Source organism: Lissotriton helveticus, chromosome 8 (assembly GCF_964261635.1).
Source record: "Lissotriton helveticus chromosome 8, aLisHel1.1, whole genome shotgun sequence".
Lineage (NCBI taxonomy): Eukaryota > Metazoa > Chordata > Amphibia > Caudata > Salamandridae > Lissotriton > Lissotriton helveticus.
In genome coordinates this window covers 840,749,319-840,771,621 of record NC_136069.1, presented here as the reverse complement: position 1 = coordinate 840,771,621, position 22,303 = coordinate 840,749,319, and the positions used below count along the sequence as shown (strand labels likewise).

At 51.5% G+C, this 22,303-nt stretch overlaps 1 protein-coding gene across 1 annotated transcript in view; it reads right to left on the bottom strand.

Moving 5' to 3' along the window:
* The window catches only part of LOC144772946 (adhesion G-protein coupled receptor G2-like), a 1,412,864-nt gene that overhangs the window by 598,801 nt on the left and 791,760 nt on the right, over window positions 1-22,303 (bottom strand). The window contains exon 10 of the mRNA XM_078657647.1: window positions 12,999-13,013. Coding sequence (XP_078513773.1) covers window positions 12,999-13,013 — 15 coding nt within the window. The remainder of the gene's footprint in view (window positions 1-12,998; window positions 13,014-22,303) is intronic.

Genomic DNA, 22,303 nt, shown 5'->3' with positions numbered 1-22,303 from the left:
AGAAAGAGGGGTCATCTACATTTGGCCCATAAACATTACCTATGGTCATGACAGTGCCCCCAAAATTACCTTGTACAATAACATATCTCCCCTGATCATTTTGAGTTGAGTGGAGCGAAGGGATTTTTTTTAATGAGTAGTAGAACTCCTCTAGCATTGGTAGAATAGGAAAATGCAAGCATGTATGTGGCCCATCTAGCCCTCACTCTGTACTCTGTTGTGCTAGTAAGGTGCGTCTCTTGCAAACATGGGACGTCTACACCATGCCGATCTACATAAGCAACAACCTTCCGAGTTTTCTGTGGGTTGTGTAGGTCTCTCACATTCCACGTCATAAAAGTTAGCGTTCTCGTAGTTGTCAATCTGTTATTCACTACAGTCTGCAGTAATTACCTAAACAGGATATCTTCGTCTAGATCTGCACATCATACGATAATAGGCAACAGTTGTCTTCGTGTGGACCATTTTTTAATTTCCCCGCCCTTCCCTTCCCCCTCCCACTTCACCATCCCAATTATGGCAAAGACAATCCCCTGAAACTTGTGAATACCCTCCTCCCCTTTAAACATTGCTCATTAGAACGAAAAAACAAGATTGTGGTGCACACAACGGTGGCGGGAGTAGCCTGCCCTAATCCCCGCTGAACAGATCATATGGGGGGTTGCGTTACCAATCATAAGTATTACATTTCCACACAACTCAATGTCCGCAAATAGGATAAACCTAATTTGATCCACAGGAGGCCATTACATGTATAGACCAAACAGTGCCTCTTTAAACAAAGTCTGCCTTATGCTCATCTGTGGATAGTATCCTATACATACAATCAAATACAACCACTACTTATCTGAATCCACAGTGTATCGGTATAGATGGCCGCCTATAAAGTCCACTGTAGGCAAGTTTAAGAGGATCCTGGTCAGTGTATATACCATTTTTCAACATCTGATGTAGTCCCTGATTCTTCTTGCGCACCTCTAGGGGATCGCCAGCGTGGCTGTTGTGACACCCTCGTTTTCAAGTACTTAAGAGCTTTTGTAGGCGTGTTGTAGACTCTACTTTTACCATCATCTGTAATCCTCAGTCTCGCCGGATAGATCATCGTGCAGGGGATGCTCATCTCCTGTAGTTTCTTTTTTACATCCAGGAATTTTTTATGAGCTTCCTGGATCTACCTTCATGATTTAAAGTGCCCAGGTCGCGAGCCTTTCGGAGCGCCGCATCCCGATCTCTGTAGTTGAGGATTTTGACAATTATGGGGCAGGGTCTAGCCCCCAACGGTGGTAGAGGTGCCAATGATCTGCATGCCCACTCCACAATAAAGACTTCCGAGAAGGTTTCCCTGCCCATCAGTGTGATTAGAAGGGATTCAATATAGTGTTCCATATTGCCTGTTTGTTGTCTCTACAACGCCTATGAAGCGCAGATTGTTGCGGCGCGACCTCGCCTCCAAATCTGCGGTCTATGTCAGTAGCGCTGCTAAGGTCTTGTTTGTTGTTGTTTGTTTCGTTTCTAGTTGCTGTTGAGCATCTTCCACCTCTGAGATGCTACATTCTGCCATATCGATTCTTTTGTCCAGCCGCTCCGACATGCGATTGACACGGTATGTTAAGGAGTCTATTTTCCCATCTATGTTTGTCAGTGTGGAATGAATCAGAGTGAGCATAGAGTGCACTTCCATCGCAGCATCCACAGAGCCTGTTGGTGTGGGTGTCTGGCTCCTGGATGCATCAACAGGTGAGCTTTCCGTTCGTTTTTTGGACTGATCAAAGTGCAATTTGGGTTGGTTCTTATCTGGCTTACCAATGGTTGGTGTTCCTCTTACAGTCCTTAATGAATTATGAAGCAGGTGTTTAACTGCGTCACCGCAGTGTGCAGCCCCTCCGCTTAGCCGTGTGTTTCAAGCCACACTTAGGATGTCCCACCATGTACCTCCAGGAGATCAGAACGACAAGGCTCAGGGCCCCAAAAGCAGCTAGGGGGCAGAGGTCCTCACCTATGACTAAATCTCCAGGGCTGCAGATCTGCCACTGCACGCATCCACAGATTGTCGTCGTCACACACGCGCACCGCGTTTCACCTGTGTCCAGACACCGGCCAGTAGATGTAACTATTTACGCGCTGTGTTTCGCGATAGTCAACACTATGTCCATTCTGTTGCACCAGGGACTGCCACAAATGATTTAGACCATATAACCAGGTCTCAATGCAGCTACAGCTGCTCTGCGAGCAGGCCTGTACAGAAAGGCCCTCACCTCACACGCGCCGATAGCACACCCTGTATGATGGGGGCGAGCGGTGGGGGCGAAGTCAATCCTCCCTCAGTATCTTAGAGTCCGTCAGGAATTATACCCAGTGCGCAGCTGGAAAGATTCAAAGTGAAGTAGAGTAACCTACATGCCCATGCCATATAGTTGCTCCTTTTTTTGTTTATTAACTCTGCCACATGCAGCAGCCCTCAATGCAGCATAGTTGCAAGTCTGTCACCTCGACCGTAGGTCCACACGCGAGGCAGTCTTTCCACAGTACTCGGCGGGGCGCCAGGTATATGATCACTCACCCACGAGTCACAGTCTCAACGAGGCCCCCGCCGCCTCCCCCCCGACGATCTCTCGGGGGTTTGCGCCATCACTAGACAGAGATGGGCTCACCTGGAAGGCAGCTGACATGGCCATGCCAGATCAATTCAGTTATTTAGGATGTGGCCCAACGCGCTGCAACCGGACGTCTCCCCCACCGGAGCTCGTGCAGTATGCATGCCAAGCGGGGCATCTGCACAGCGCAAGCAACTCCTCAGTCCAAGTTCCCTGGTAGATTTGTGGGCTTACGTTGTCGTCTACAGTGGCGATCTTTGGCACAGTTCGTAATGCTATCTGGTATCCGGATCGGGTGCTTCTGTGGTTATTATTGAGTTGTACTTAAAGGATTTATGCAGGATAGCAACACGACCGGAGGAGCTCGCTCACATTTCAGCCATTTCCAGGCGTGGCTAGCTCCGCCCTGTGGTGGTGCTGTGGTACTGTACAGGGATCAGAATATTCCCCTCGTACCAGAATCCTAGCCTAAGATTGGAACACCTTCATAAATCATGAAAGGAATTTAGTCCAAGTCTTCAAATACTAACAATGGCTCTGAAACTAGCCACCACACATAGAAGCCTTGACTGAGAGACAGCAACACATTAACAGTGACCCATGGACCTTGCATCCTGCCTTGGCCTTCTCCAGTGCCAGAACATGGTTGGAATAGTTTCATTATCACCAGAATTCTTGGCTGGAGCCTTCCTTTACGACACCTCAATGAGTTCATTGGACTCAGGGGTGAAGAGTGACAGATGACAGTCACTCTGTGAAGTGCTCCGGCCCCCGCACGACATCCAACACAATCCGCTGTAAATTGAGTTGCTCTGTTGCTGTAGTGAGCCTGCCAGGACTGCATTGTTGTTGCACAACACCGCCCTCCCGTGTTTTGACTCGGGCTGCCTGAACTGACGAGACAGCCCTAGGTGGCCTGCTTCCGCCCAGTTGCCAATGAGGTGAGGCTGCAGATTCATTCATTGGCCCTGGGGGTAAGTGTCCACTCCCCAAGGGTGAAGGTTGGTGATTTTGCCTTTCTCTGCCCGTTGGCACCTTTGTTGGGGCATCGCTGGGTCTGGGGCTTGCTTCTGGGCCCTGCCGTAAGGCTGTGTTCCGGCCCGGATTTGGTAACAGTACGCTCCCCAACGCAGAGAGGGTGAGACCTCCTCTCTGATATTGGAGTCCTCCAGCTTTCTGAGCTCCCTTGAAGGAGCTCCACACATCTGAGAAACAAGTATGGGGTGATTTCCCTCCCACCTCCCCTCCCTCCCGGCCTCTCCTACTTACGGCCTTGGATATGCGGCTAGATTGGGATGCAGGCAGTGCTTTTTGTAAGGGGCTAGGGTTTGCGTGGGTGTGCCCCCTAGGCTGTTTGCGGCAGTCCGATTGGACTGTGGAGGTTGTGGGGAGGGCTGCCTATGCTTGCTGTTTTCACTGCCTACTTGCTCCGATTTCGGCGGCCTCATCGGGTTGGGAGACAAGTACTGCAAGACTTTCGTTCTTCCCATCCACCACACACTTACAGCTGTGACTTTGCATCTGGGGGAGCAGTGGGGGGGGGGGGCTTGTTGACTATCTCTTGGGCCCCTCGCACTCTCTTCCATTGATCCTCCCATCGAAAAAGATTTACTACGCCATGATCCCGGCCAGTGTAATGGTGGATATTCGGCAGCTGTTTTGGCCCGCAATACTCACGGCCTGAGATCGGTGGCCTGTTCATGTTGCAGGCTGTGCCCCAGTCGAGGAGCCGTAGCCACGGGGGTGTGGAACCTCCTTTGACTGCAGTGGTCATATCAGACCTCGAGGGTTGCATAAGAGCTGTTTCCGCTTGGTGGCTCCCCTGCCTCACTGCCCTAGAGTTGATGGCCGCATTGGGCCGCCGGACACGTTTTGTGGATTCCTCTTCCATCCTTCTCCCCTCTTTGTATCTCTGCCCATACTTCTGCTGTTGGTAGACATGCTGAGAGACTGTGGATCCTCTCTCTGCTTTCCTCCACTTACCTTCTGTTGGGGAGTGACACTGTTACATCCAGGTCCTGTCCGCGAAATCAGAGGTTATTCTGTAGTCATTTTTGGGCTGCTGCGCTTGGGGTATCTCCTGTTTGCGCCTGGCCCTGGGGATTTCTCCGCTGGTTGACCCGCGCTGGACACTACACAACAGGCTCTGTGACCTCCTCCTTACTCTTTGAGTGGTCGACGTCTTTTGTAGCTGGACCATTGGTGGTTGCTCCACTGCAGCACTTCCAAGGAAGCCCGACACTGCATCGATTAAAAAAGGACCTCAAAACCTGACTCTACGAATGACCCTAACGGACCTGCTCACACCCCCCCCAGCACCTTGAGACCCCCACGGGTGAGTAGTGTGCTCTACAAATCCGATTGATTGATTAATAGTTTGAGTGGTCACAGGCCTCCTGGTCCTGGCCTTTCATAGCGCCGTCGGGCGTAATTCTTCTGCCATTTCTTCATTGCGGGGGCTCACTTGCATGGACTGCCCCACTGAGGACGTGATCTGTATCAGCTCATTCTTCCTTTATGAAAGGTTTTCCCTGTCCCGCTTTCCTCCCTTGCCGCTCTTGGGAGTGAGACTCCCTTTCACAATGTTGTTTACAATTGGGATGAAAAGGCTGCCCTAACCCTCTGTACAGGGGAAGGCTTACAAAAAAACGAAACCCACTTCCTCAGCGGAGCCCCCGCCTGAATCTGTGGGTGCCCAGGGCACTGCCCTCTAGTCCTCGGATGACTCCCCTATCCTGCAAGCTAGCCTCGAACATCACATTTCTGTTGAGGGGAAGATTGGGGAGCTTTGAGGCAATCTATGTCTTGTCTGCCAAGATTTACGCAACATGACAGACAAGATTGTAGATCTGGCTTTTAGTGCAGAGGGCTCCATGCAATCCTGCCAATCTAAGGGGGCAGCCCTGCGGTGCTCCATGGCTCTGTGGAGAGCAGTATGGAAGATGCGGAGGGTAGCTCCCAGTGGAACAACATTTGAGTGGTAGGCATTACAGAGAGTGCTGAGGGTTCGAACATGACTGCCTTCATTACCACTTGGCTCCGGTTCTGGGTGCTGTCTCGTGCCATGTCTCAGTGCTTCATTGTGGAACATGCCCACAGATCCCTGATGGCCAAGCCTCCGTGGGGGCCTCTGCTGAGACCTGTCATCACCTGCCTATTGAATTATGCAGATCGAGATGGTATCTTGCAGGTCTCTCGCTCCTTGCTACATTGCGACTTGACCCGGGAGATGTTTTTTCCAGAAAATACCCTTCGTGTTCAGCAGGCCTCATCTAACCCACAGGGATATACCAATGGGTGAAGACACTGCCCTTGCTCCGGAGACTCCTTTGGAGAAACGTAGACTGAGACCTCGCTGTCAATTACTTCAGTACAAGCAAGGCTCCCATCGCTTTGGAACAATGGCTGACCCGGATTGCAGGACTGCTCCCACCCTGACTATGAACGTTGACCTGGTTTTGTCCCTCTCTGAAGCAGAGTCTATGTCAGGTCCCACTCACTCCTAGGGTTGCTTTTTTGTTGTTTTCTCTGTTACTGAGGTTTTTATCTTGTTTAATGGCTGCTACATATGTTATGTCTTCCCCTATATGTTGTTTTCATGTTATTTTGTTTGGTTTTTGCTTTGACTGTATGATGTCTATCATTGTGCTTTCTCAATTTCCTTTACAGGTGTGTTTTCAGGGTACGGGTGGGTTGCACTACATTGCCTGTGACCTAGCTGCACATACCCTCCTGTTCATGGGTTTGGGTTTTGGTTTGGATGAGTTTTGTGCGACATTCAGAGAGTGACTGGGTCTTGAGTGTGCCTGGTTGGTGTCACACTGATATTTGTACTATGACAGATACTTCTTGTTCTCAAAGTATAGGGGGTAGGAATAATGACTGGAGAGAGGCACTGGCGTCTCCTCATGAGGCGGCCATAACTTACCAATACCACCTTATTCACCTGCATTATTTACACAATATTTATTACACTATGGAGAGGTTGTGGAGACGGGGCCTTATCGCCTCTGCTGCCTGTTTAAGGAATCAGACTGTAACAGAAGACTTTACACACACTGTTTGGGGCTGTGCTGTTCTTGCCCCCTTCTGGGTGTGGTTGTGGTCTTTAATTGCCTGGAGGAGGTGCTGGGCATTTCCTTGACATGGTCTCCTATATGCACCCTACTGCACATCTCAGACGACGTGGATGGAAATAGATACACTCCTGTGGTTAGGCCTCATGGGAGCCAAGGGCAACATTGTAAAGACCTGAAAGGAGGCTCTGGCTCCCTCCTTGGAGGTTTGGAAGGAGGGGCTAGACTGTTGCCTAGGCCTCGAACATCCTGTTTATATTGCTAGGGGCTGTCTGAAGAAATATTACAAAATCTGGAAACGCTGGGCTGTATAACGGGGAATACAATTGGAAACATGTCTCGGATGGGGAACTCTCTGGAAGCCAAAATTAGAAATTTTGCGTCTTGAGTGCTATTGGGGTGGGGGAGGGCATGTGGGCGGAGGCGGTGTTTCATGTGCCTTCCTTTTATTTGGCCCGAATCAGCAGGTGGAGATGGTGCTATCAGTAGATGCTGTCTTGGTGTTTCTATTTGTGTATTTTTTGTGTTTGATGTCGGTGGTCACTATTGGCCATCCCGTTGGGCTAGGCTGGCCAGCTAATTTAGTTTGTTTGTAACCGTGATCATTATTGGTTAATTATTTTTAATTTTCTGTCTTTTCTTTCCCTGGACTCTTTCTGGACTATCTCCTGTTTGAGCAAGTCAGCAGGAAACACTTTATTAATCAAGCAGTTCCATCCTGGTACACAGCGATTTCTTCAGCTCAAGACTTCAATACACATACACATCAAGACAACTCAAGGGTGTACTGACATAATAAGCCACTGTGTGAAGCTTTCTTCCAGCTCAGTGAAGTGAGTTATAGAATAATTTCTAATACTCTTTTCAGATGGCCTGACCTCTACCACACTGCTTTCAGTTTGTCTCATGACCTAGTCTTTCACTGGGTTCACAACTCTTCGACCTGAACATTTTTCTAATGAGATAGGCATTAATAGGTTCCAGGTATACATCTTTCATCAATGAATGCCAGCTTTTTTCAACCACGTTTCTCCAATATCACACCAACGGCACCAAGTAATACATTTTTGCCATTTTTGCTGTGGACTGTAGCATAGAATTATACTTTTTATTTTATAGCTGTGGACATCTTTCCTGCATCCCTATGCATCTTTTACAGGGTAGCGTAGACAGTGGCCCAGTAAATCTAGCATTCCATAGAGAGCCTTCAGCTTATTTCTCTCTGTGAGTAGATGAGTGGGATTTTGGACCTCAGTGCAGCTTATTAAGGAATGCTGGAAACACCAACCCAAATTGTGCTCTCGCTAAGTAGCACTGTTGCTGCTTCTGTAAGCAATACCTGGCTACTACTCTCTGTCAGGTTAAGTTCTTTCATTCTTAGGATGTCAGAAGCCTGCAAAATGCATGCTCATTGTGTATTCACAGTGATGCTTAGCTTAGCATTTCTCAATCTCCTTGATACTGGAGCTCTGGCAATGCTGACCAAACCCGTTGTAGGTTCCACGAAGAAAAAGCAAAAGGAAAGGAGTTTCTGCATGGCATCCCAAACTGAAGTGACTAGAATTCCTGCAGGGTAAAACATATACAGAAAATGCGGCTGCCCGAGGCCACCTCAGGAGGCCACTCAAGAGGGCAGCCCTCTAGTGGCATCGGGCACCCGCCCTCCTCCTGAGGGGGCAGGGACTCTGGGGGAGTCCCCTCCCTGGCGCGGGCGCTGCCGCGTCATGTCCGGTGCGCGAGGTGGGTGAGGGGTATATAGGTCCCCCTCACCAAGCTGACGACCTCTTTGTCACACCGGACATACCGCGGTCGCTGCCTCGTGGGACACGCCATCTTCTCATCGGGCCTCGAGTATCTGAGCCCCGAGCTGTTGCAGTGTAGAAAGAAGAGCGGTGAGTCGGCCTGGGTCTCCCCTCCATCCACCCATAGTGGTAGTCCCCTGCATTGTGCAGACTGTGTCACCGTCATCCTGGCCACCTTCACAGCCGGGGCCTAGGGCTGCTTGCGGGCTGCCTGGTGGCTTGGGGTGGGGACTTTGGAGGGGGATGTGGGCATTCCATTATGGGCCGATGCGCCGCATTGCAGCACACAGCCGCCTTTCTAGGCTTTGTGCAACGGTTTTCCCGAGGGTCTGAATCGAGTTTGCAGGCGTGTTGGGCAGTATCGCTTGGAGAGGGTTACCCAAGTTCAGGGTGCTGGGTGGGGGTATAAGGCCTTTGTCTGCCCTGCCAATGAGGGGCCCCTTAGCCATGGGGACCAGAGCAGCAAGGGGTCCGCAGCCTGTGGACTCACTGGTCGGATCTGCCCTGCGCCCCATAATGCCCACAAGTTTACCGGTGGGGAGGGCACGGGCGGGCCGTGATTGAGGCTGGATATCGCAGAGTTAGCAGAGCCTTCTCATGGCCGAGAGGTGTCGCCGGGGCCTCGCTCTTGCTGCAGGGGAGACCGGGCTGTCCTGGTACTTTGCTGGCCAGTTCAGAGTCGCAAGACCCCCCCCAAAACAACCCAACCCGTCTGTTTGCCCACTGAGCTACTGCTGGCGGGACAGCTTCCATCTTCCATATGGGTAGCAAGCTTTATGACTTCTCCAGTCACTCGTTGTTTCAGCCCGGGCTGTTTTTCGGGGATTTTGCGGTTGCGCGTGGCTCAGTGTGGTTTCCGGAGCAGGGGTAATATGTAAGCGGCATATCTCAGTTAAAGTGCGTCTCTTGGTGGGAGCTCTTTTAACTCCTGTACGCCCCTGCCTTCCTTTTCTTCATCGCTAGGCTGCAGCAAACTCTGCAGTGCTCGCTGTTTGGTTGTGTGTCCGGGGAGCTGCTGATCAACCAATGCACGGTGATTGCACCATTTGGTCCCTTCTCCCGGCCCGGTCTCCCCAGCGGGGTTGCAGCCAGGGCAGGTCGGCCCGCCAATGGTTGGGGCCGCCTTGGGAGGGTGCTGGTCAGCTCCCGTGGTTTCACAAGCGTCTCCGCCGGGTAGCCCCCGACCCCGAGTGGGCCCGGAGGGTGTTGGGGTCGGAGGATGGGGGGACGATCCGAGCATGGAGCACCTCCACTCTCCTTCGCCAGTCATGGGTGGGGTATGGTGTCATTCCCCGCTCCATGTTAGGAGGGGCAGTCCGGGCATATGAGGTGATTGGCCTGCCCCAGGGCTGCAGTAGGAGGCAGCAGGGAGATGGGCACGTAGGCCATAGGTGCGGTGGAAAGGGGCACTCTCCGGTCAATCTCAATCACCCGCTAGCAGGCCGGGTTTCACTGTGCCAGCTGGGACGCCAAGTCCTGACCGGGAGCTGCAGGGTCCGGGGGTGGCGCTTCCAGCGGGGGGGCAACAGGTGCCGTGCGGGTCCCCCCCCTTAGGCGAAGGTTAGTCGTGCGCCTTTGCGGCCTCACAGCTTGAGCGGCTGACCTCAATGCCGGGATGCTGAGCTGTCTAGACAGGATCGCCCACCGCTGTGTCACTGGCAATTTTCTGCTTCTCCCTCTGCCAAACACAATTGAAGGCAACACTATCAATGCTCTTGCAAACAGGGGGGGGGCAACTGAGCGACTCACCTTGGCACCGCGCAGCACTCGGGTGGCGCTGGCACCGTTGGACCTGTCGGGGAAATGTCTTTGGTCCGCTTGCTGCTTCTCCACCCTTATTTGCGACATGGGTGCCTGCCTCTGGCCTTGTTGAGGCGTCGGTTGGTTCTGTTGGCGGTGGGTGCTGTGGCATGGGGTTTCCAGGCCCCTGGCTCGCTAAGGCCGCGATGTGAAAGTAGTGCTGGGAGGTTCAGAGGAGCCTTATTGGTCTTGCGGGCAGCACCAGGTTCAAATGGGGTTGCGCCGAACTTTGTCCCGGCAGTTGAAGGTCTCGCCTGTAGCAGACCCTCTTCTTTGGCGTGCGTGTGCGGGGGAATTGCCGTTAGCAGATACCCTGCTGCTCTATACCAATTTCCGGCAATTGCGGAGCAACCGGTAGGCTGACCTGTTCAGGACGGTTGTTGACCTGAACCACATACGTGGTGGCGTGCACGGTGGTCAGTGAGGCCGTGGTCCTCCCCCTAGTCGGTGGAGTATGTAAGGGCACCCCCATCCCACCCCGTTACCACGGGTTTGGCGCCGGGCTGTGACCTCCAGCGCACGGAAGGAGTCAGCTAATGTTGTCTCCAAACCTTCCTCGCAGGGCCTGACGTGGGAGGCAGATGACGCCCTGCTGGCTCTGGCTGCTTCAGGGGGTATGAGGGGTGTGAGTCCGTACAGTCAAAAACACCAGTTCGGAGCAGACCTTCCACCCTCCGGGTGGCTCCCTGGGCACGGGGTGCCCCAAGTGCCACAGTTTCCCGCCGCCTCTGTCAGTAGGGGAAGCAGTGAGCAACGAGTTCACTGTAGTCCAGGAGAAGGCACTGGAGTGGATCACCTCCTTCCTCACCGGAAGGACACAGAGAGTCCGCCTCCCCCCGTTCAGATCCGAGGCCACCGAAGTCATCTGCGGCGTTCCTCAAGGCTCCTCGCTCAGCCCAACTCTCTTCAACGTCTACATGAGCCCCCTCGCAGCCATCGCACGCCAGCACAACCTGAACATCATCTCCTACGCCGACGACACCCAGCTGATCCTCTCCCTCACTAACGACCCCGCCACCGCCAGAGCCAACCTGCACGAAGGGATGACAGAAGTAGCCAAATGGATGTCGAACAGCCGCCTGAAACTGAACTCAGACAAGACGGAAGTCCTCATCCTGGGATCCTCACCCTCCGCCTGGGACGACTCCTGGTGGCCCCCCGCCCTGGGCAGCGCACCCAAACCAACTGACCACGCACGCAACCTGGGCTTCATCCTGGACTCCTCCCTCTCCATGACCAGACAAGTCAACGCCGTCTCCTCGTCGTGCTTCCACATCCTGCGAATGCTACGCAAGATCTTCCGATGGATCCCCACCGAGACCAGGAAGACGGTCACCCAGGCCCTCGTTACCAGCCGTCTGGACTACGGCAACTCCCTCTACGCTGGAACCACCGCCAAACTCCAGAAGAGACTCCAGCGGATCCAGAACACCTCAGCACGACTCATCCTGGACATCCCCCGCCGAAGCCACATCTCCGGACACCTGAGAGACCTGCACTGGCTCCCGGTCAACAAGAGAATCACCTTCCGGCTCCTCACCCACGCACACAAAGCCCTACACAACCAAGGACCAGGATACCTCAACAGCCGCCTCAACTTCTACGCTCCCACGCGCCAGCTTCGATCGACCAGCCACGCCCTCGCCGCCGTCCCCCGCATCCGAAGAGCCACCACAGGAGGAAGGTCCTTCTCCTACCTGGCCGCCAAGACTTGGAACTCCCTTCCGACCCACCTCCGCCTGACCCAGGACCACCTCGCCTTCAGGAAGCAGCTCAAGACCTGGCTATTCGAGCAGTAGCGGACCCCCCCCCCAGCGCCTTGAGACCCTCCGGGTGAGTAGTGCGCTATACAAATGCTCTGATTGATTGATTGATTGATTGATTGATAGTTTGGATGCAGGGTCATGCAACACTGTTTGCAGGCGTGCTATGGAGCTGTCCCCAGTGGCTGTCGTGTCCGCACGTACTTCTTCCGTTTCAGGCAGCTTCAGCGATGCTGCTCAGCAGTAGTTGCTCAGCGCTGTAAGCAGCACGCAGAACGGGAGAGCTGTAAGCCTGAGGTGAGCCATGGCGCTATGCTGCGGGGAAAAGCAGCTGAAGGGGTGCGTGCTTTGGGATGTGCCTGGCGTCCTTAACTACCAGGCGAGTGCCAGGTAGTTAGGGTAAGGAGCTTTCTCCTGGAGATGGCCTGGTGTGCCCCCGATCACCAGGGAATGAGGTTTAGGCCAGTCTACAGCCCACAGTTTACACTGGTGAGAAGTATCGTTTTTGGCTGCTTGCGGCATGGCCAGGACGCTTATGTATTGGTCAAGGTTCAGGTGCGCCCCTGCACGGCATAAAATGTACTATTGGGAGCCTAGCGATTCAGCGCTCGATGAAGGTGTGAGCAAAGTAGGCCGAGTGTGGAGCCGCCCGGTTCAGGGGCCAGGGCAGCCTAGTGAGTATGATCTTCCGTCAGATGTCTATTACCCTTCATCTCGGTTTAACTGCACTGTAAAAATCTCCGATAAAAAATAAAATATTAATATTCTTATTTCAGCCCTGAAGGCCTGCAATGATCAGTGTTCGGATCTTACGTGGTGATGGCCACATCATACCAACACAGGTACCTCATTGTAGACAGTGTCATGTGGCTGAGGGCGCCTTTTCCCCCCTGGGGTATCAAACTCCTGTGCTCCAGTTGTGGGTGGAGAAGCCTTTCGATTAACACTATCACCTCCTCAGACCAGGGCCTCGTGGTGCTGTCATGTTGTCCGGATTGGCTCAGTTTCCTCAGCGATATGGAGGTAACTCTGTAGCACTATATAAAACTTTTAAAGTATTTTTCTTTTTTAAATGGTTGGGAACTGTAGTTTTCCTCGAATAAACACAGGCTGAGGGTCCGTGACTATAGCGTTAATTTCTCGCTTGTAATGCAAGAAGGTAGATTTCAAGAAGGCTTTCTCAGATATCAGACTGTTCAAGTTAAGGGTGGTCAAGCACCAGTGCTTCCCAATCACGTGCATGTTCGTACTAAAGTGGGCAGTGGAAATTAACATTAAGGACGGACTAAATAATTTTTTTTTTATAATTTTAGGATTATAAGGGTATAAAATCATCCCTGTCGCCTGACCCTTATTGGATTATATTGTGATGTACAGGATTGAGTATCACATTCATTCAGCTACATTCAATTGGAGAATTGAATACTGCAGAGGGAGTGGCACGAACATATTTCACCCTGCCACAAGTCACAGTGATACACGATTTACATATTCGACAAGGCTTTAAATTTACAGCCTGTTTAGTTATACCACACTGGGAGACAGTTACCCAGGGAATTTAATAGAGTGCTGCATTGGCTATAATTCAGCATCTAGTTTACCGGTGCTGCATGGACTGGGTGGTTCCTGGTGCCTGGCACGGGCACAATATTGTACTAATTTGTTAGCTTCTATCACAGTTACAGTTAACTCTTACCCTTCAGGCCTCCTCGGTGGTGCGCTTCTGGGCTAGGCTTTCACGTTGCTGCACTCACTCGGTCACAATTGGAACTGATGATACCCAAGTAGCTGGTCCTGTGTTGCCTAGGTTAATGTTTATTTAAATCGGGTGTGCAGCTGTGACCGGGTCCCCAAAGCCGCTGCGATTCCTCCAGCAGTTCAGCTGGTGGTAGGCTGGCAAGCTTGGCTAAACAGTATTCACTCCCGCCTGGTACGCGTATGAACTCGTTTTTGAGGGTTGTGGTTGGTGTGAGGCTAGACTAAGGTGTTGCCCTTAAATAAAGTAATAGGATACGTTTTAAGTCCTTCCACTTGCAACCCCGCAAGGTCCCTGGCTTGCTGTAGGCACAAGGTTAGGGGTGGTTTATTATACGGCTGCAATGACAGAGGAGGGTAATCCATGCGGCACGAATTGGGATACATTCCCCATAATGTTTTAACCCAATGACCAAGGCAGAGAAACTGCTCAGGGCTGAATCATTAGACCACAGGGTGGCACGACAGAATTATTCTAAACTGTTGGACTTGGCCCTTCTGGCAGGTTCACCCCTAAACTTTTTGCTTTTAATTGTGACATGGTGTTAATAGTTTTTTGCTTCTGCGCACTTTACCACTGTGTCCCAGGGTAAAGTGCGTGCGTGTAGTGAGGTTGGCCTGCCCTCCCATAGGAATGCATGGGGAATGTATGTGTCCATGTTAGTTCCTGATGCGTGGGGAGTGCAGGTGCGAGTTTGGTATGTGCGGACTCGTGTGATTAAATGCTGCTCGATGATGTGTGCGGCATAAATAGTGCGGAAGTGCCACTTCTAGAAGTTGTACAAAAGGGGTTGGCCTGTCTGTGTAATTTATGTGAATTGGCTGTCTGGCTTGTGATTGGCTGGAGCTGGCTGGTGAGCCTGGCTCCAGGAGGCAGGCTGGGTCTGCCCCGGTGGTGAGTGGAGAGATCTGCATGAGTGATGTGAGGGAGGAGTGCACCGGGGACCTGAATAGGGCTGGGCATTCCTCACACAATGCTGGCTCCGCCCCCTGTGGTGCAACTGATGACCCTAGCCTGGCCAGTGAATAGTGAGAGGGGCTGAACACATCAGAGTGCTCCAAAACAAGCTGCAAATGGTTTCCCCCCCACCCTACAGACACAGACAATGGGTTTCTGGGTATAAAAAGGGGCTGTGACCCCTTACAAAATGTTCTCTTTCTGATCCTAATTTGGAGGGGGCCTGCTGCTGCTGGACGCCAGGAGGACCGCCACTGGGGGCTGCCTCCCTGCCTGGAGGGCCCGTGAGCTGGGCCCAGCCTTTGCCCCCCCCACCTTCATTTCGTTTTGAACTTTGTCCCTGGATGTGAGAAGTTGGCCTGATAGGTGATGTTTCCAATTCTGGAACCACCTGTTATCAGACCAAACAATCCCTTATCGTGTCTGGTTGTAAGTCAACCTTATTAGACAAGCTATCCTAGGGGTAGCATGGACTAAGCAGCCTAAAGGCTTAACTTAAGAGGTCGTGTTAAGCGAGCTGTTTTACCACATACAATCCTGTAATATCAAATGAAAGGACACCACACAAGTATATATTATAAAAATATATGTATTTATTACTAAAAACAATCCCCAGTATTCTTTATGAATAAAGGGGCACAAGTGTTAAATCAAAAGCACAGTTTAAACATACAAAGTTGCACAATTATGGATGAGGGCGGGTGGCCACTCAAACCATATACTAAACAAGTGCTATAAGAGATGCCACTCGAACAGTGGTTAGGCCTAGGGCCTAGGGAATCGCTGGGAGCAGTCGGGACAAGCAATGCTGAAGTCGGGAGAGGCCCACGGGATTCGGGAGCAGTGCGGAAAGCGCACGCATGCACCAATGTTAACCAATGGTGCGTAAAAGTTGTAAAGTTAGAGTTTAAGGACACTTCCGCTGAACCTAGAGGAACAAAACTTAAGACACAGACCCTAGAGATGTGTACCAGTGTGGGAACACCGGCGGAGCAAAGTTACCTCACCCACAGGAAGCGGGTGCACAGGGTCGAAGTTGAGTCGGGTTTCGTCACGCAGGCTCTTGGTGCTTGAAGCTGAAAGGGCTGCAGGCGGGGTGAAAGTGAAGTGTCCGGTGGAGTCCAAGGGTGGACTCAAGTCGAAGAGTACCTGAAAGCAGAGGGGACAGAGTCTGGGTCACTCAGCAGTGACCAGGGTGGAACCAGGACGGAACCAGGCAATGTCGGGCGCAATCAGGTGGTCGTCGAGGAGCTTCTCTCCGCTGTCACGTGGGCTCTGGGGCATCTGCGACGTCCAGGAGTGGGTCACAATCTGTCCCACGAGGGCTCTCACCGTCGGTGCAGTCGGCTTCAAGTTTGGAGCAAACAACACTTGGCAAGAGCAATCCACGCGGAACCGGGAGATTGCTTCTCACTCGAACCAGGAGGGTCAGAGTGGGGGCTCCTTTTTAGAGGAGCTGGTGCAAGTCTGGGGCAACCAGAATCGCAAGTCGTTTTCAAAGTTTCGTCGGCACAGGGGCCACTAGCCGGCTGGCAAGTGACCGGGCCAACGCGTTGAGCCAAATGGAGCAGAAGGGCCCCACGCAGCACTCGTCGAGTGTGGAGGGCTGAACTTCGGTGCAAGAGTGGCTCAGGGTTGGGGCTTCTCAAACCCCGGTGTACAGCTTTGAGGGTCACTCGTAGGCTGCACGGTCAGCGTCTCGTGGTCAATTCAAGATGGCGTGCCCCACGCTTCCGGTCGCCTCCACGGGTCTCAGCTCTGCAGGGACTGTGGATCGGGCTGTTGGAAGGCAGGCAAGCTTGATCTCGTTGATCTCTGTCGCTCGAGTTCCGGCGGGAACTGCAACAAAGTAGACGTTGATGGCTGGATGGTGCCTGTTTGCACAGGGTGGTCACTCCTTGACCACAAGGGAGATTCTTCGGGCTTCCACGTTGAGTAGGAGGTCGAAGGGTCCAGAGTTTTGTTTCTTATGTTTCGTCAGGAAATCTGAAGTGCATTGGCACTGCTCCCACTCTTATTCGAATCTGGGGGGCGTGATTACCTGCTAGGTCCCCTCCTATGGGTGGGACCCAGGAAGTGGGTGGATACACCCCCTTCCTTTGATCCAGGCCGCCCTGGCACGAGGGCTGGAGTGCCCCAGAACCGGTTTGGCCGGATTATGCAAGGGGCAGCCTTGTGCGCCCCAAGCAGTGTCTGGTTTCTTTCAAACCTCCCTGCTACAATCCACTATCTCCTGTCTGGAGGGTGGTAACACCCCCCTGCGACAGGAAACCCTTTGTCCAGGCCCCATTTGGCTGAGTTTCGGTCAGCTGCAGGGGGCCAGACTCTTGTCTGTGGCAGAGGCATCCATTTTGTGGATCTAATGTCCTTTTAGAAATTAACCGCATTTAAGTAAAGTAACATGTCTTACCCCTCTAGAGGGGTGGAATGCTATCCCCGTCGCCAGAACTGGCGAGGGGATAGTATTCCAAATCGTATGACACCTTACACGACATGTTTTGATAAAGCCAAACCAGAGTTGCTATATAACCGCGAGGATTATAAGGCACTTAAGAGTATATGGTATGGCATTATCCTGAAACAGCTTAGGGAGTTGTTCCCGGCAGCTGCAGACAGGCTCAGCTCATGCTAGAGCTCCATCTCACATTAAACCACGCACTCTGCCTCCAGGATTGATGAGGCCTTCCATAGGAGTGGCTCACAGGTTTATATGTGTCCAGATATAGGTTTAGATATAGGTATACTATATCTAAGTAAGGGGTGATTACACCACCTTACCCCAGCTGAGTGATCAGCCAGTTGTGTCAATTTAAGAACCAGCCAGGGGGGGCAAAATATATGCTGCAGCCCCTGGTAGGCCTTGGTGGCCCCTATGCCCTGGGCACCTATAGTGCATTATACAGGGGCTGACAAGGAATCCATTTCCAATTGTGGTATGTACCTAGGGTACATGGAATCCATTTTACAGAGAGAGCAGATGGCCTGGGGCCCTGATTAGCAGGGAACCAGGTCAACTAAGTCAAAAAACCAGCTAAACACAGGCAAAAAATCTGGGGTAACCATAGTCAGGTAGCCACCTTCCTACATAATCCCCCCCAAACGAAAGGAGATAAGGCTATCCTTGGCCAGGTAAGCCTATATTGCCTGAGTGGCCATATAAGGAAGTACCTGCACTAGCATGGGTACCCCCTGTCTCATGGTCCACTAAGCAGTCCCTCACCCTTGGGGTATTAGAGGGTCTCCACCATAGGGAATCACTACCTTGGGTGTGTTTATGCAAAGTTAAAGGCTGGTTTGGATATGGAGTATTGAAGTGAGGCTCTACTAATTTAGGGCTTAGCTTCCTCCAATCATCTTCCACCATGTGTGCCTTTCTTTCTTTAACTGAGTTGCACTGTGCTCTCAGGGTCAGCCTCTGGCTACCTAAAGCTGGAGGCTGGGTCCCTCTGTTTGGCTTGCTGGAGGGACAGTTCAGGTTTGGGCCCTTTGGGTCCCAGGTTTGGCTGTGCCCAACGGAATCCATCTGGGGAGGTCCCTAACTGTTTTTAAGGGGGCTCCCTCTGGAGTTTTTAAAGTTTTCACCTCACTAGGGCTACTAGTTTTGGTGCCCCTAATCTGTTGATGGGGTGCTTTATTTGACAGGGGGCCCTTTGGGTCTCACTGTCCTTCTTGTCCTCTGCAGCCCTGGGCTGGCTAAGGCAAGGGAGAGAGGGGCAGGTTACCTGCTCCAGACTGGGTCCCACCTGAGAAGGGTCCACCGCCATCAGAGGCTCTGTCAGGCCAGGCCTAACAACCTCTGGGGCAGTTCCTTCATCAGGGGTAAGATCAGTTCCCTGAGGAGGCTGATCCTGTCCTAAAGTCTGGTGAGGGGGAGATTTCTCTTCCTCCTCCATGCTCTCAGTTTGTGTGGAGTTATCCATCATTTCAGGCTTCACAACACACATATCAGTTTGAGTTTGGGCTGTGGCCATCACAGCCCCACCAACCTTTTCAGGAGGAGACTCAGTTTGGGTTTCTGCTGTTATCATAACAGCTTTGCTATTCTGTTCAGGAAGAGCTTTTACTAAAGATGGGGCAGAGAGTTTCTCAGCCCTACCAACCTTTTCAGGAAGGACATCTTGAATTGGGGCTGTAGCCATTACAGCCCCACTAACCTTTCCATTGGAATTTACCATTCTAGAATGGGTTTCCTGTTCAACCTCAGCCCAGGCTGAGATTTCCAAATCATTACCAAGTAGACAGTCCACAGGCAAGTTTGGTGACACTGCCACTCTCTTTGGGCCAATGACACCTCCCCAGCTGAGACTTACTACTGCCATGGGATGATTTGTTTGGATTCCATCAATGTTTGTAACCTGGTATGTGGCACCAGGTAAAAGTTGCTTAGAGGGGACTATGCCATCAGCCACCATGGTGATGCTAGCCCCTGTGTCTCTAAAAGCTTCAACTTTCAAACCATTGATGATGGGTTCTTGTCTATATTTGCTCAAAGTATTTGGGCAATCAGAGAAGTTGGCAAACCCCATGCCAGTCTCATAAACAAGATTATTTGGGGAGGGGGACCTGGATAGGCCAGGGTCCTCCTAGGCTCCAAAAGTAAACCCACCCAGATTCCTGGGTGTGCTCCCACTTCCTGGGGGATTACTGATGACAGTAACAGGAGGTATTGGAGCAGGCTTTGGAGGTATATTCTCTTTATTGTTATTCTTGGGACAACAGTTGTCTGTTTTGTAATGCCCAACATGTTTACAGACATAACAATAAGGCTTTTTCTCAGTTGAAGAAGTGTCTTGGGACCCTCCCCCATCCTTGGAGTTTTGGGGCCCTGGGGAAGTCTTTTCTTTATTTTTATCCCCACCCTTATCTTGAGGCTTGGTAGACTCCTTCTTCTGGTTACTGTCCTGATTCTTAGGCCTAATCCTGGTTCTGACCCACTTGTCTGCCTTCTTTCCCAATTCTTGGGGAGAGGTCAGATCAGAGTCCACCAGGTGCTGGTGTAAGAGCTGGTTCTGACAATTACTTAGGATCTGCTCCCTCATAATCAAATTATACAATCCTGTAAAGTCATGTACTTTGCTGCCATGTAGCCAACCCTCCAGAGCCTTAGTAGCACAATCTACAAAACCAGTCCAGTCCTGTGTCTGTGTCTTCTGGGTGTCTCTGAACTTCAACCTGTACTGTTCAGTGGTTAAGCCAAACCCATCTATTAGGACACTCTTCAGGACTTTGTAATTGTTTGCATCCTCATGTCTGACAGTGAGGAGCTTATCTCTCCCTTTCTCTGAAAAGGAGTACCATAAGATTGCTGCCCACTGTTCCTCAGGAACCTGCTGTACCATGCAGGCTCTCTCAAGAGCAGTTATCCACTTGTGGATGTCATCCCCTTCCTTGTAGGGGGGCACAATCTTTGTCAGGTTTCTACTATCATAGGACCTGGGTTTCTCTTTAGGAATATTGCTGCCACCAGTGGCATCTAAGCCACACAATTTTTGCTCTCTTGCCAAGGCAAGTCTAGCTTGAGCCAAGGCTACCTCCTCCCTCTCTATTTCGAGTTTGACAGCCCTCATTCTCGCCCTATGCTCTAGCTTTTGAGAAGCAGTCATGCCTCTCTGAGATTCTCTTGAGGCACTAGAAATATGAGAGTCCCCTGAGGGAGATCTAACTCTTCTGTTGCCTGGGAGAATGTTATAGGGTCTGGGGAGGTGCTGGCCCTCTCCATTCCCCAGTAGGTCTAAGTTGGCCTGGTTAAGCCTGGCAACTAGGACCTGGCTACCCCTCTGATCCTGATCTTCTGTGTCCTCAACATCTGAGTCCTCATCCCCCTCCTCTCCTTCTTCCTCCTCTGGAGTGGCATCAGTTACAGGTGGGTTTACTCCATCTCCTGACTCTAAGGTTACTTCATTCGCCTTCTCTAAGTCATCCTGTTCTAGAATGGCTATCATGATAGGACAGGTGGGACTTCTGCCCCTTTTTAACCCTCTTGATACGCACAAGGCAATCAAGTCCTTTCGGGTTAGTTTGTCATAGCTGGAAGTTGCCTGGGTAAGGTCAACTGTCACAGGAGTAGACCCTGAGGCTTTTCCTGTGTCAGACATGACTACTAGTGAGGTGTAAGTGGTGCACTTACCTACACTAAGTGTTTTCCTACTGTACCTTGCTAGTGAGTTGTAGTCAGGGTGTGCTAATCCCTTTAATCTACAACTACTAAGTTCAGTAGAACTTAATATGCTAAGCTTTTGATTTATATGTACCTAGAGGTACTTGATGTGATCTTTCAATTTGATAAAAGATTGCAATGGTAAAACAACAGCAAGCTCAAATCCGCACCGCTGCGCACCAATGTGAGAAGTTGGCCTGATAGGTGATGTTTCCAATTCTGGAACCACCTGTTATCAGACCAAACAATCCCTTATGGTGTCTGGTTGTAAGTCAACCTTATTAGACAAGCTATCCTAGGGGTAGCATGGACTAAGCAGCCTAAAGGCTTAACTTAAGAGGTCGTGTTAAGCGAGCTGTTTTACCACATACAATCATGTAATATCAAATGAAAGGACACCACACAAGTATATATTATAAAAATATATGTATTTATTACTAAAAACAATCCCCAGTATTCTTTATGAATAAAGGGGCACAAGCGTTAAATCAAAAGCACAGTTTAAACATACAAAGTTGCACAATTATGGATGAGGGCGGGTGGCCACTCAAACCATATACTAAACAAGTGGTATAAGAGATGCCACTCGAACAGTGGTTAGGCCTAGGGCCTAGGGAATCACTGGGAGCAGTCGGGACAAGCAATGCTGAAGTCGGGAGAGGCCCACGGGATTCGGGAGCAGTGCGGAAAGCGCACGCATGCACCAATGTTAACCAATGGTGCGTAAAAGTTGTAAAGTTAGAGTTTAAGGACACTTCCGCTGAACCTAGAGGAACAAAACTTAAGACGCAGACCCTAGAGATGTGTACCAGTGTGGGAACACCGGCGGAGCAAAGTTACCTCACCCACAGGAAGCGGGTGCACAGGGTCGAAGTTGAGTCGGGTTTCGTCACGCAGGCTCTTGGTGCTTGAAGCTGAAAGGGCTGCAGGCGGGGTGAAAGTGAAGTGTCCGGTGGAGTCCAAGGGTGGACTCAAGTCGAAGAGTACCTGAAAGCAGAGGGGACAGAGTCTGGGTCACTCAGCAGGGACCAGGGTGGAACCAGGACGGAACCAGGCAATGTTGGGCGCAATCAGGTGGTCGTCGAGGAGCTTCTCTCCGCTGTCACGTAGGCTCTGGGGCATCTGCGATGTCCAGGAGCGGGTCACGATCTGTCCCACGAGGGCTCTCACCGTCGGTGCAGTCGGCTTCAAGTTTGGAGCAAACAACACTTGGCAAGAGCAATCCACGCGGAACCGGGAGATTGCTTCTCACTCGAACCAGGAGGGTCAGAGTGGGGGCTCCTTTTTAGGGGAGCTGGTGCAAGTCTGGGGCAACCAGAATCGCAAGTTGTTTTCAAAGTTTCGTCGGCACAGGGGCCACTAGCCGGCTGGCAAGTGACCGGGCCAACGCGTTGAGCC